This window comes from Myotis yumanensis, unplaced genomic scaffold (genome assembly GCF_028538775.1).
Source record: "Myotis yumanensis isolate MYYU_CA2020_CCGP unplaced genomic scaffold, mMyoYum1.0.hap1 SCAF_4, whole genome shotgun sequence".
NCBI lineage: Eukaryota > Metazoa > Chordata > Mammalia > Chiroptera > Vespertilionidae > Myotis > Myotis yumanensis.
This window is the reverse complement of record NW_027223755.1, coordinates 41738409-41751174: the sequence shown is the minus strand read 5'-3', so window position 1 is coordinate 41751174 and position 12766 is coordinate 41738409. Positions and strand designations below refer to the sequence as shown.

General features: G+C 36.3%; 1 protein-coding gene across 2 annotated transcripts in view; it reads right to left on the bottom strand.

Annotated features, from left to right (window-relative positions):
- Positions 1 to 12766, bottom strand: part of SCAMP1 (secretory carrier membrane protein 1) — a 67576-nt gene that overhangs the window by 47157 nt on the left and 7653 nt on the right. The window contains exon 2 of one of the 2 annotated variants that reach the window (XM_070412231.1): positions 3421 to 3498. The exons of the other annotated variant lie outside the window; for it this stretch is intronic. Coding sequence (XP_070268332.1) covers positions 3421 to 3498 — 78 coding nt within the window. The remainder of the gene's footprint in view (positions 1 to 3420; positions 3499 to 12766) is intronic. 2 annotated transcript variants of the gene reach the window in all.

Here is a 12766-nt window from a genome sequence, read left to right as displayed (position 1 = left end):
ATGTTTTTTCAGTATTAGAGATAGGTAAACTGCTAAATACAATTATATCTCCTCAATCCCTGGAGCTAAAATTTTTATCCATTTTCAAAAGAAAAACTTATATTAGAAATAATTCAACTCAACACTTTCCACCCTGCCTCTATTTTTACGCATAAAAAAAAAAGAAAAAAAAGAGCCCTGGCCGGTTTGGCTCAGTGGATAGAGCATCGGCCTGTGGACTGAGAGGTCCCAGGTTCGATTCCGGTCAAGGGCATGTACGTTGGTTGCGGGCACATCCCCAGTAGGAGGTGTGCAGGAGGCAGCTGATCGATGTTTCTCTCTCATTGATGTTTCTGGTTCTCTATATCCCTCCCTTCCTCTCTGTGGAAAATCAATAAAATATATTAAAAAAAAAAAAAAGATGCCCAAAGAGATTAGATGGTTTGCCTAAAGTTACCAACTAATTAGCGCCAGTGTCTAGAATAGAATCCAGGTTTTATGACTCTCAGTATGAATTATCTTTATGTCCTGAATTATCTTAGTTAGAGGCAGCTCTTATTTTCATAAATCAATTACCTGTGTCCCTTTATGGTCAGAAATAACAATGTGGGCATACCAAAATGGGGCATTTTCTTCTCCTGGTTCTTCTTTCTGCCAGAAAGTACAGATCTTACTATATATGTGGCAGAAAGGATTCTTCTGTATAAATGACAGAAATTATATATGGCAACAACTAGCAGAACAGAAAAGGTCCAGGTAGCCTATCCTTGACGAAAATCAATATGACAATAAACTAAAGCCCTGAAAAATATCACTAATGATTTGTATCAGCAGCTCCACACTTCCCCCATACACATAGATGTCCTACCAGAAGATATGAATGCCATCCTGTCTGAAGCCACGAAGGCCATCATCAGTGGCTGAAACTAGTGAGAACCAAATTGCAGTAGGCATTTTCAACTGTTACCTAATTTAAAAGGGAAACATTCTCCATAAATACATACCAAGTCTCAAAGATGAACTAATTCTTCTAGTAATTTATACTAAATTTTAGAGGATAGGCCAGGGAACTCACCCATCATGCTCAACATAAGTTCATTAGGAAAATGCATTTTAGGTCGAACAAAAAAGTGATTTCATAACTCAAGAGTATACACTTTTTTATAACACATCTCAATTCACACTAGCCATATGCAAGTGCTCAATAGCCTTCCATTATACTGCCAACAGACTTAGTTTATACTGTGACAACTCCCTTCTCTGAGTTTAGAATATAGAGTGAATATATAAATTATTTAAATTATTTGAATATTTAATTGTTGCTTTTCTTAAATACCCTAAAGCAGGGGTGGGGAACCTTTTTTCTGCCAAGGGCCATTTAGATATTTATAACATCATTCAAAGGCATACAAAATTATCAACTTAAAAATTAGCCTGCTATATTTGTTCAAACATTTGATTAATTCACCGCTAATGCCTTGGCAGGGCCAAACAAATGATTTCACGGGCCTTTATACGGCCGCAGACCAGACATTCCCCACCCCTGTCCTAACATGTCCATTCAAACAGAAAACTAGATATAAAAGGAAATCTAAAGACACTACTAGCAAAATGGAAAAGGCAAAGGTTTTATAGAAAACAAATGAGTTAGTAAACCAGTTCTGCCACTTACAAGCTGAATGGCCTTTGTCTCGGATTTTTTATTAGAAAATAGCCATTCTGAATGTTATAAGAATCCAATAAGATAATATAAAGCACATGACACAAAGTAGACAACTTGATAAAGAATACTATCACTGATTTAAAAAAAAAAAAGTAAAGTTGCTCCTATTAAGGTTAAACCTATTTCCTGCTAGTAAAATCTTCTAAAAAATTATATGAAAACTTTGTTTTATTCTTTATCAGTAGACTTCAAGTCTTTTTCCCATCTCCACCCCCCCAAATGAAACTGACATTTTTACATGTCAAAACTGGTCCACTTATTGGCCATTTAACATGGTTCAATCTGAAATTTACTTGCTCAATTAAATTGTAGTGATACCAGCCTGGGTTGCAGTTGCTACACATAAGCAAAGGATGCTAAATGAGGGCTTTAAATTTAAAAGTTCATTCCTATCTTATTGCTTTTACTTCATACAAAGCTCTTTCAAAAAATTAAAAGTTAATATAATAAATCTTGACAAATATTTCCAAGTGAAATTCTACGTAATATTTTTTTAATCCTCACCTGAGGATATTTTTTATTGATTTTGGAGAGAGGAAGTGAGAAAGGAAGGTAGGAAGAGGGAGAGAGAAAGAGAGAAACATCAATATGAGAGAGAACATCAACTGGTTGCCTTCCTTATATGCCCCAACCAGGAATTGAACCCACAACCTAGGTATGTGCCCTGACCAGGAATCGAACACACAACCTTTTTGGTGTATGGGATGATGCTCCAACCAACTGAACCACCTGACCAGAGCTCCTGCATAACCTTTTAAAATTATTTTCTATACTATGAAAACATATATCTGAAAAAGGTGATCAAATAAGGATCATTATACTGATATGTACAACCAAGCATACAACTCTAGTATTGTCAAGAGGATGACTAATATTTCAAGAGCCAACAATTATTTAAAATTAGAGACCTCATAAGTATGACATTTAAGTAAATACTCAAACACAGAAGACAAAATTATTTGCCAGAGAAATTTTGAAGGAGCATTCTAAACAGAACCTACCTCAGTAGTTCTCGAAATTGGTTCACAATGAAAGGGCTAAAATAAAAACAAACAACAAAACTGCCCTAACTATAAGAGATTAGGGTACTAATGGGCAGTATAATAAAGTTCCCCTGGTGTTTCTAATATGCATCTAGGGTACAGAACCCCTGTTCTACAAGGATTTTTACTCGTACTCCTACATTTTATAAATCAATGAATTTTGAAGAGAAGAATATGTTCCTAGGCCAGGTAAAGTTCCAGAGGTTCTAGTCTACCAGCGGCTAATACTATTTAGAATAACATAATTCAAATGACAATCATACAAATATTCATGGTACAGTTACATACATAGGTCTCTTTCATTGTAAGAAAACATCACCCTACATTACCATGAAGACAACACCTATACCAAAAAAAAAACAAACAAACAAACCTCCCTCTCCTATTTAAAGTACTGCAGTAAGATTTACATACTAGAGGGATTGTTAGCAACTTAATTTGTAGAACATAAAAGAAAATTTGCAGTATTTCACTAGGACCATCAAAGTAAGTTTCAATTACTACTGATATTACTTCCTGTTTAAAAAAAATTAAATTGCTAAATTCTAAATAAAATACTAACAGCCTGTTTTAAATAAATTTAACCATTCAACTAAAAAAACCATAATTGATATATAATTGCTATTTAATTTCACTTTTAACATTTAAAAGTAGTTCAATTAAGAATAATCTTACTGTTCTAGAATCCGAGAATGGATTGTATTCATCAAGTCCTGGTGGAACATTTCTTGTCACCTGTGTAACAGATGGGTCCTGGAATAAAATGTGAAGGGGACAAAAATTTACTTATCCTTTAAGACACAATTTACAAAGCATTTGCTTTATCTGTACTTTTGGTCACCCAGCAAAGCTAATAGAGTAAAATAAAGAAGATTATCAGATTTACTTAGTTCCATTTCAACAAAGTTGAAATTTAAACACACAGCCTTTGCACCCTCAAAGAAAAACAAAAGGAGACTGGTTTGGATGCAAATCAGATGCCCGCAATTATATAAAGAATAAAAATAGACCACATCTTGATAGCTGTGTAACTGATTGCACAAGAGCATCTTAACAAATCTTGGAAAAACCCACCATCCTTTCCTTCAGACTCCACACAGAGTTCAGGTTCTCCTCTTTTTATATCTTCCATCAGTTTTCCCTAATACAGATTCCAAGTACCACTTTACAAATCAATGTCTTGTACAGGTAACATCTAGAGCAGGGGTCCTCAAACTACGGCCCGTGGGCCACATGCGGCCTGCCGAAACATTTATCCGGCAGTTTTTGCCGCTGCTGCCTGTCCTGCTTAACAGCCGACTGGTCCCGGGCCCGCAGTGCGCATGTGTGGAGTGTCTGAGGGACAGTGAACTGGCCCCCTGTTTAAAAAGTTTGAGGACCTCTGATCTAGAGCATTCAAAATTGAGTACCTCTTACTTGTTTATTCTACTCCAATACTTCCACTGACCATAGTTTATTTTCCCACATAACCCTGGACTGTCTCCCCTTTCCGAAGTATAACAAATTACCTACCACATTATCCCAGCTTTTCAAATCTTTTAATATTAGGCCTTCCTGCAAATAACTCAATCGAAATAACCTAAATATTTACTCTACTAGAGGCCCGGTGCACAAATTCGTGCACTTGGCGGGGGGGGGGGGGGGTCCCTCAGCCAGGATTGCGAGAGAGCGCAGGTGCATGATCAGGGCCAGGGAGGGACATGAGAGGTCGGCCAGCTGGAGAGGAACCACGGGAGGGCTCCAGGGCGTGTCTGGCCTGTCTCGCTCAGTCCTGATCAGCCAGACCCCAGCAGCAAGCTAATCTACCAGTCGGAGCATGTGGTGGTCAGTGCACTTCATAGTGACTGGTCAACTATCTGGCCCCTGGTGGTCAGTGCACATTATAGTGAGCGGTTGAGCGGCCTTAGCATATCATTAGCATATTATGCTTTGATTGGTTGAATGGCTGACCAGACAACTGGACACTTAGAATATTAGGCTTTTATTATATAGGATATATAGGATTTCTCTGATTGTGAATGTAATTATGAATATAAAACACAAACATAATGAACATCTCAACTAAATCAACTACATAATTAATGTGAAAAACATTTGCAAACTGAAATGTAACCTCATTGGCCTCCATATCCTTACTTTTCAAACTTTGGCATACATCAGAATCAAATAAAACACCGACTGTTGCACCCCACCCCCAGAATTTCTGATTCAATAGGTCTGGGGGAAGGCCTGAGAATCTGTATTTCCCAGGTGTTGTGCTGCTGCTAGTCTGAAGACCACTGCTCTCTTTTCTATAAGGTACCTTCTCCTATTTATCTTCCTCAACACAGATATCAAAATTACCTTTAAAAAATTAATAGCTAACCTTGTCATTCCCCTCTTCCAACCCCTCTCCTATGTCCCTCATCTATTTCAATTTTTTTAGAGGCTCTCCACTAACTATAAGATAACATACAAATTCCTTGAAATAAGATACAAGGCTCTGACCATCTAACCCAGCACCTGCCTACCTTTCCAGCCTTATCAACTTTCTCATAACCACCCTCACCTTGCCAAATCCTTCTGCCTTAACCAAATGAAACCAGCTACTGAATAAGGAACCTCAAACTTGGCAACAACAACAAAAATTCAAGTAGTAAGGATAAATTAAAAGTACAGCACAGACAAAAAATAAAGGTCCTAGGCTTGCTCCACAAGAACATGGGAAGGAGGGAATGAAATCATTCTACTTCCCAGGATTCCCCTCCCAAGCTTTCTAAAAATGAAGAGCAGAAAGATTATCAAGAGGGAATGTGTGCCTCAGGGGAAAATTAAGAAAATAGAAATATGAATATTTTAATCAAATTTTTAGATGTGGCATTGCTGCAGTTAATTTAGAACTGGGTTTATAGTCAGCAAGTGAAGACTTCGTAGATCCAGATAGTGACCAGAAAAAAGAGTAGTAGATACAGCATCTAAAGGGAATGGCAATAACTAGAGTTGCCAGTGAATCACCAAAGCAAAAACAGGGCACACAGAGTTACTAGTTATTCTAGTTAGTGAGTAATAACTTGTTGTTACAGGAGTTTTCTTTCATATGGTACTGCAGAACCTTAAAAGGGCCTCAAGGTGAAGAGAAAAAGAGGAAGTGTGAGGGCACAAGAGGGAAAAGAGGGTAACAGATCAACCCTCTAATCTTCACTTGAATCAATGCAACTCAATTTTTCCGTTTTATACATATTGATTTCATGTGAAAATGACTTCCACTACTTGGTGGAAGGAAGTTGAGGAGACAACTTGTTAGCTTCCAGAGAATGAATTCAGTACAACTTCAGTGACTGTTGGGCTACCTTCCCTCCTACAAGAATCCTAACAATAGATTTCTATCACCTAAGGTAACCTGAACCCATCTTCATGCCTTAAAACTGGAACAGGTGAAACCAATATTCTCTGCCATTTTGTATTCCATTAAAACTCTACATAAAAAGTTTGTGCCATTAACTATCTATAATAATAAAAGCATAATATGCTAATTAGACCAGACGGCTGAACAGCGGAACGACCGTCCAGACGACCTTCTGGACGAAGCCGGGGCTGCGAGGGCCTAGCCCCTTGCATGAATTTCGTGCATCAGGCCTCTAGTATTTAAATAAAATCTGTTGTGAGAGAAAGATTTTAGTAGGTCTGAATACTTACTGCTCCCTAGCATACATACTGATTCACAACACACTCACTGATCAAAAACTGCTGTTAAATTACTGTTTAACTCATTTTACCCTTTTTTCTCTTTCCCTTCAAAAAATGAGGGAGAATAACACAAATATAACTCTAGTCTTTAATTTATCCTTTATTTTTCTTCGTATTAGATACTCCCTACAGTTCAAAAGTTTAAGCCAACTTGGCAAAACTTAGCTGAGGGGTTGGGCTGGGGGGAGACCTCTCTCGATAACTAAATTGCATCTCTACCCATATTTTCAGTTATCCTTTTCTCTATGTTCAACTGCTTCCTCTCAATAGGATGGCTCACACCTACATTTCAAGTCCCAGTCATATTTAAAATGCACACAATCAAATAAAAACAAAAACATTCATTCAACCATATATCACCCTCAAGCTTCTATCAGCCCCAGCTCTCTCCTTCCTTCCTTTCTTGCTTTTCCTTTCTTTCTATCCACTTCTCCACCTGCCCCCCACCCTAGATCAAGATGCTAGTATTTCTCACATGTAAATTACAATAGCCTTTTTACTTGTCTTCTTCCCATCTTCTGATTAGCTCCCCAATCTATTCTTCATGATAAACCAGAATGGGGAGTTTTTCAAAATACAAACCTGCTCATGTCAGATTTGATTAATGTGAGAACAAATGTATATTAAGTTTGATTTATACTCTAAGTAATCAAAGAGCATATTTTAGGTCTTTAAAAATTAAAAAAAAAACAACACTTGGGAATGGACAATGAATGACTGGTGAAATGATTTATGGGACAGGAATTACAAAGATGGATAAATTCTTACCATCTAGATAAATGACTGCTAAAGAAGAAGGTGAACTTAAAATCAGCAGTGCCTATTGACTCTTATCACCCAGAGATTACAGGATTTTTATGATTTCTAGTCTAACATTTAAGTCTTTAATCCACTTTGAATTTATTCTTGTGGTGTAAGAAGGTGGTCTAGTTTCTTTTTCTTTTTTGCATGTATCTGTCCAATTTGCCCCAAACCATTTATTGAATAGCCTATCTTTACCCAATTATATGTTTTTGCCTTTTTTGTCAAATATTAGTTGAATATAGAGGCGTGGGTTTATTTCTGGGTTCTCTATTCTGTTCCATTGATCTATACATCTGTTTTTATGCCAGTACCATGCATACATGCTGTTTTGATTATTATGGCCTTATAGTAGTTTGATATCAGAGAGAATTATTCTTCCAACTTTGTTCTTCTTTCTCAAGATTGCTGTGGCTATACAGGGTCTTTTGTGGCTCCATATAAACTTGTGGAATATTTGTTCTAGTTTCATGAAATACGCCATTGGTATCTTGATAGGAACTGCGTTGAATCCATAGATTGCTTTGGGTAGGTAGTGTAAACATTTTAATGATGGTAATTCTTTCTATCTATGAACATGGTACATGCTTCCACTTATTTGTATCTTCAGTTTCTTTCTTTGGTATCTTATAATTTTCCAAGTATAGGCTATTTACACCCTTGGTTAAATTTATTCCTACGTGGGGTTTTTCGATGTAATTGTAAATGGGATTGTTTTCTTAGTTTCCCTTTCTGAGAGCTCATTATTGGTGTATAAAAATGCAACTGATTTTTTGATATTTCTTTTGTATCCTGCTACTTTACTGAATTCACTTATCTTTAGGGTTCTCTATATACAGTATATCATGTCATCTGCTCCTTTAATATATAAAATACCAAAATACCACTAAATGTGCCAAGCAAAATTATGTGAACAAATTTTAAAAGGTCTCAGTAATTAGGTCATATTATAAGTATTTAACTTTTAAATATAGTTTTTCCACTTAAGAGTAAATGTATAGTTCATAGAAGATTTTCTTATGAAACAAATTCTGACTAAACAAATAATCTACTCTTGATAACTTGGTAGGTAAGCTCCCCAGATCAGTACTTAAAATCATAGTACCACCAAATCTAAGCATTCTCTACAACAATATATCTGGGGAGGCGGGGGATGGAGGGGGGAATGTTCAGAATTCCAGTTGTGAGACCAGAATTCACCTCCTGCTAGCTTTCCATGACTTCAAAAAGCAATCATAACATTAAGAACAGACTCAAATATCATAAAAAGAACCTCTGGCAAGAATATAAAATGGTATAGCCACTTTGGAAAACAAGTGTGCACAACTTTCCAACACTTAAAGAAAACTTACATCACAAGGTAATTTGTCATAAAAATAAACAGCTCTCATTATTACCCTCAGTTCTTATGATATATAAAAAGCCCTAAACTTTGTAAGACAACCAATAATTTGTATGTTTTGTCTTTGTTACTATTTCTGTTAATACCCAAAAGTTAATAAAAATTACAGTCTGCCTTAGAAAATATAGGCAATTTAGGGATGAAATAGGGAGGATAAATAATCACATGTTGCAACCAAAGATAATCTTGCACTGTTATTTTAAGAGCTTCCCATCTTTGTCTTGATTCAGCAGGGAAAAAACAACTCCTGGAACTGTAAAAAATGTAAAAAACAAACAAACAAACAAAACAACTATATATGGAAGGCAGATAAATTAAGTAATTTGCCTAAGGTCACCTAGCTAGGAAGTAAGAGAAGCAAACTTGGTAGGCGGCCTGGTTCTAGAACCACCCTTTTACCTACTCCCCTCTGCTAGTGGAAGACAAAGCTCTGCAAAGTTCATTTACTCCTTCCTCTAACCCCCCTAACACCAGGTTAAAGACACAGAAATGTTTGTCTGCAATACATATAGTTCATAGAATATTTTCCTGAAAACTCAACTCTACATGGTGGTTAAGTACTCCTGAGATTCAAATATAAACATTTCCATAAAAAGTTGTTTTAATCAAATAGAAAAAGCATGTAATATATTTGTTTTTAGTTTTGAAAATACATTAATTTGCATTTTTACAATATGCCACTTACTTGCAAGCAAATTCACTAAAATTTATGACTCAGATGCCAAAAAATAAAATGAAAGATTGACTAAATCAACCTAAAACAAGTATTAACAGCTCTAGGGAAATTGCTAAATGGTAGTAAAATTACACTAGTATACCAACTCCTGGCCATGACTAGCCAATATTCCTACTCTTTTCCCACCACTTTCCACTTTCATTTCTCACCACTTTCTATATTTATTCCAAATCCCCATATGAGGATTCTAACCACCATTAGAGGATTCCCACAAGTAAAATGGCTGCCAACAGCATGCATACAACTAGGCCACTATTTATTGTGTAATAATGTTTCTACAATATCCATTGTTTTGACTGATAAGCAAAAACCTTTAATAGCTACACAAACTAAGTCACTTGCATTCAAGTGTTGTATTTATCTTTCCTTGTTTAACTTAACAATCAAGTTAAAATTATCAGTGTATAGCTATTACAAATCCCTTCTTCCAGTTTTATCCCACCAATACTCAATGTTTGATCTCACAACACTCAAGCAAAACACCTTACAATAATACACTTATTCCCTTTCTTTATTAGCTTAAGAGGTTCCAATATGTATTCAGTAATTCATCTGTATTTTGTAAAATAAATGGAAGTGTTTCTTTTATGGAAAAAGAAAAATCAAATTGGTAATATTGATAGTGTGTTCAAAATTATATTCTAAAAACAAGTGTAAAACCCTTTATCACATTGTTTCTTTTAAAAAAAAGAACATCTTAAAGCAAGCAGAGATTTAGAAGCAGTTGCAACACTAGCTCTGGCAATTTTGAAAGCTGGGCAAGCTAACATATATATACTCTAGGGACAATCATCAGGTATTTGGGAGCCATTCTGCATGAAATATAAAGAGCTTTTTAGATAAAATATTCCATTTGTTTAGCAAGATTAAGAAAAAGTACAGAGATTTCTGACAAGGGTGCCAAGATCATTCAATGGGGGGAAAAAACAGTCTGTTCAACAAATGGTGTTAGAATAACTGGATATCCACATACAAAAGAATGAAGTTCGACCTTACCTCACACCATAAAGAAAAATTAACTCAAAGAGCTAAAACTATTAACTCTTAGAAGAAAACATAGGATTAAATTTTCATTACCTCAGATTTAGCACAGGATTCATAGATACAATATCAAAATTCAAGCCACAAAATACAGATAATTTGGACTTAATCAAAGTTAAAACTTTTGTGCTTCAACGCACATTAACAAGAAAGTAAAAAGACAATATCAACAAATAGAAAAAAATATTGTAAGTCATATACCTGGATAAAGGTCTTGTACCCAGAATATATAAAAATCTCTTACAACTTAATAACAAAAAAGTCAACCCAATTTTAAAATAAGCAAAGGATCTAAAAAGATATTTTCCCAAAGATATACAAATAGCCAATAAGCACATAAAAATATGCTTCAACATCATATAGCCATCAAGGAAATGAAAACCAAAACCACAACGAGATACTTCACACCCACTAGGATGGCTAGAATAAAAAACAGGTAATAACAAGTGTTAATAAGGATGTAGAGAAAGCAGAACCCTCATATACCTCTGGCAAGAATGTAAAATAGTGCAGCCCCTTTGGAAAACAGTCCAACAGTTCCTCAAATGATTCAACAGTTACCATATGACCTAGCAATTCCACTCATAGCTATATACCCGAGATTTTAAAACATGTGTTGAAACAAAACCTTGTACACAAATACATATAGTAGCACTATTCATAATAGTCAAAAGGTAGAAACAACGCAAATATCCATCAACTGAAAAACTAATATTACTAATTCTTAAAAGCACCCACCAGGGAGAAGGAGATTATTGGATTGCTCTCTGTGTATAGGTCTACAAAGACTTCTTGTGGCAGTTCTTGCATAGGGGAGGAGAACAGGGGCTCCATGCTGGTCTACCATGTGAAGTCAGAAGTTATAGGCTGCCTCAGAAGTAACAAAATAAAGGTGGTAAGACTTGGCCCTGTCTGCATGGCTCATTGGTTGAGCATAGACCCAGAAACCAGGAGATCGAGGTTCAATCCCCCTTCAGAGTACATGCCCGGGTTGCGGGCTCAATCCCTAGAGGTGGCGGGGGAGGGCGTGCAGAAGATGGGCAATCGATGATGTTTCTATCTCTCTCCCTTCCTCTCTCTCTAAAAATCAATAAAAACATATTTTTAAAATTTATCTTTATTGATGAAAGTATTACAGATGTCCCCTTTGTTTTTTTCCCATTGACCCCCTCTGCCCCGCATCCTCCACTCCCAAGCCTTCACCACACTATTGTCTGTGTCCATGGGCTATGTATATATGCATAAAGTGATAAGACTTGGTACAAAATCAAATCCAATCACCCTCCACTTCATCTTTTACTTCCCACACCTATTGAAAGTTGGGAAATTTCCCCTATGTGATTTAAAAACATCTCTACCACCAAAAACTAAATACAGGTTTAATTCTATCATGTAGACCTATACTCTGTCATTCAGATCTATATTAAGTCTAAATACAGATTTAACTCTATCATGGTTTTCACAAGAAAATGTTACCTTGCATTACCTTTTGGCAATTCTGGTTGAATGAAACAAATTCTGGTCACCTCAAATGTTGGGGGAAGGGAGGAATTATTTTTTAAAAAAGATGCCAGGTTTCACAGAAGTTGGAATTCTTCAAGACATGGCAATATCTCTTGTAGCTCAAGATCAGTTCTAATAAGGGACAAGAATTCTAGAAAATAACCCTCAGAAGTCCAGGCCAGATGATTTCTACTCTAGTGTTTCATGATTAAGATAATTAGGCTCTTTCCTCATGTCTTTCCACAGTTATTCCCACTACAACTACCTGACTTTCCCCCCCTACCCCCGTGCTTTCATTCACTTTCCTGATAGCACAGTTAGCTATCTTTGTTCCTATTGGGGCAAAATTTTTGGACTAAACAATTTTATTTGCTTTTGATCAGCTCAGAGACTGGCTTTTCTTGGGCCGGGTACTTTTGGTAAGACCAGTCAGCTGAGGCCAGTGTGGCAAGGGTCACACAACAGAGGACATGATCACCTTTGTGTAAGCAACCACTAAGGGCTATTCCCTCAGCAGAAACTGAGGCTCAGAGCATAGCAGGCCCCTAAAACATGAAGCCTCCTTTCTAGCTGAGATGATCAGACTCAATCCTAATACCAACACATTAAAAGATAAGAGTTTATTAATTCACAAAATGGTCCACACTGGTACAAAAATGTAATTACAAAGTTCAAAGTACAAAAAACTTAAGATACAAAGATCTCTACCTCAGCCCTAGCCACTGTGGCTCAGTTGGTTGAGCATCGTTCCATGCACCAAAAGTTCACCAGTTTGATTCCCAGTCAGGGCACAACCCAAGTTGTAAGTTCAA